This window comes from Larimichthys crocea, unplaced genomic scaffold (assembly GCF_000972845.2).
Source record: "Larimichthys crocea isolate SSNF unplaced genomic scaffold, L_crocea_2.0 scaffold7734, whole genome shotgun sequence".
Taxonomy (NCBI): Eukaryota; Metazoa; Chordata; class Actinopteri; family Sciaenidae; genus Larimichthys; species Larimichthys crocea.
Window position 1 is genome coordinate 1 of NW_020860219.1, and position 2,416 is coordinate 2,416.

The 2,416-nt window shown below is 43.0% G+C and overlaps 1 protein-coding gene across 1 annotated transcript; it reads left to right on the top strand.

Moving 5' to 3' along the window:
• The first annotated feature begins 69 nt into the window (after nt 1-69).
• LOC113745452 (neudesin-like) lies at nt 70-939 on the top strand. Its single transcript, XM_027276994.1, has 3 exons — nt 70-408; nt 508-568; nt 764-939. The coding sequence occupies exons 1-3, from the start codon at nt 265-267 to the stop codon at nt 922-924; spliced, it is 366 nt and encodes a 121-aa protein (XP_027132795.1). The 5' UTR covers nt 70-264; the 3' UTR covers nt 925-939.
• Nucleotides 940-2,416: the final 1,477 nt, after the last annotated feature.

Sequence of the window (2,416 nt, forward strand, 5' to 3'; positions counted from 1 at the left end):
TAGTTTTAGGCGGGCTGGTAGGTGTTTTTTTTTTGTTACCTTTGGACTGAGTCAGGCTAGATATATTTAAGACAACCCACGTTACCTGAATGGTATTAATCTTATCATATGACGATAAGAATATTTCCTAAAATGTCAAACTACTTATTTAAACGTAAATCAGGCTGATAGAAAACAAGTAGTTTCCCGCTCGAATCACTAGCTCTAATATTTCCGACGGCCTTAAACGCAGCATCGGGAAGTGTCTGTAACAAACATCCTGCCATGGCAACCACGCGGACCTGCGTCCTTCTCTTCGTCCTTTCTGCGACTTTAGCGGAAGAAGACGTTAAATTAAAATACAAAGCACCCACCAAACCTGTCCGGCTGTTCACCGAGGAGGAGCTGAGGAGATACGACGGCAGCCAGGTAAACTTTATTTGCCCATAATGTAGGGTGTGTGTTTTTGTGTCTCTCTGTGGGATTGTGTGTGATAACGATTTATCTCTTTCTGCCTCATTGTCTTAGGAGGGGCAGCCGATTTATATGGCAGTAAAAGGAGTGGTGTTTGATGTCACTAAGGGAAAAGGTAAAAACACACCTGGAATGAAGTCAGAAATGACCAATTCAAACAAAACTGTGAAATAAAAGCAGGATTTACACTTTGATGCCTGCAGAAAGCTGTCCTACGAGTCCAAAGTCTAAACCCAGACCAGGATGAACTGATTCTGATGTTGCGTTCGTGTCACTATCTCAAACTCATTCTTTATTTTACCTCCTGCAGAGTTTTACGGAAAAGATGCACCGTACAACGCCCTGGTCGGTAAGGACTCTACCCGGGCTGTGGCTAAGATGTCCCTGGACCCGGCGGACCTGACATCAGATACTGTGAGTTTAGTGTGCACGCCTACAGGCAAATTATCTGTTCTGACACCACTTCACTGACAGTGTGTGTCAGTGTTAACTCCCATGGGTGGAGAACACCGACATCCGACTCCTGAGTGTCTGCTGCAAAACAACATTGTTAAGCTATACAACCACAAACTGACGAAGAACTTCAGTGCGATGCACTTGCAATCTTTAAATCAGAGTTTAGAAAGAAATATTCAACACAAAGACCGACACAAGGCATAAACAGGTAACTTCCACGTCTTACCTGTTTATATTCTCCTCACCATGATGATCCAGTGGGCAAATAGAGGATCTTTATCGATATTATAGGAAATTATAGTTCCACTCTCTGATACAACTCGTGTCTGAATGTGAGTGAATTGTCTTGTTGTAAACATGTTGTGTTGTAAATATATAATCTGTTCTCAGGTCTCTCTTGCTAAGGAAATATTCATCTCAGTGAGATTTTAGTATCTAGAGTAATCTAATGCAAACGTGCATCGTTTACTCCCTAAAATAATAATGACTTTATTCATATAGTATCTTTTAAAACCAAAGTTACAAAGTGTTTCACCTGATTAAACTACCTACAAGAAATTACATCAGTTAAAGCGACATCGAGTTGGTATTTTTGCAATTTAGAGCATCCAGAGTCATAAATATGTTCAGCTGTACTCGAGTATTTGTCCTGATTACATTACTTATGATCAGGACTAGCCAGTCGTCAACTTTGCTAACAGCCAATCATCATCCAGGTCCCCTGCAGCAGCTGATATCACTGCCTAGTCCAGCAGCAGTCAGCCCAGCTCGGCGTCTGTCTTTCAGCCTTTTATTTCACCAAGCTCTCACCAACCACTAAAAGTCAGTCCCACATTTACTCTTGTCCGGCGGCTTCTTGCTCGCTCACTCTCTCCTTTTCTCTCCTTAGCTTCCTCCGTCAGCGTCCTCTTCACTCTCTTCTCCTCTGCCATTATGTCCGTAGAGGCAGCTGAGCTGGGTACATTCCTCCGTGTCCCGGGCCTGTAAACCTCTTCTTCTTCTTCTACCCGGTGGTCCAAAACTTCTGTGGTTCAAACACTAAAACTCCCCCGGTGCTCTGAGCTCACAGTCCGGTCAGCTCGGCTAACAAACTGAGCTAACAGCAGCTACAGTTGGCAGCAGTTTACTTCACTGTCCATCAGGAAACTCTGCATCAAGCAGTAACACCTTTAAAATTAATTAAAAAACTTACAGTGAAGTACAGCATGGATTCAGTTTAATATGGTCACTTAGTGCGTGTTAATAGTTTTATATCTGCTGCAGTCTTTGGATATCAAGTCTGCTGACACCAGAGTAAAGTTCACTGCAGCAGAAAAAAGGGAGCATGCATGACGTTTTCCAAGTCTGCAGAGGAAACAATGACCCAATCTTTGTTAGCTGTCGCAGCCCAGTAAGGACTGTAGTCACCTGAGCATCGAAGGACAACTCTGAATCCAAAATAACCCCAAGGTTGTGGGCTCCTTTATGAACATTATTAGACGAAGGTACACAGATGAGAGGAGAGGTT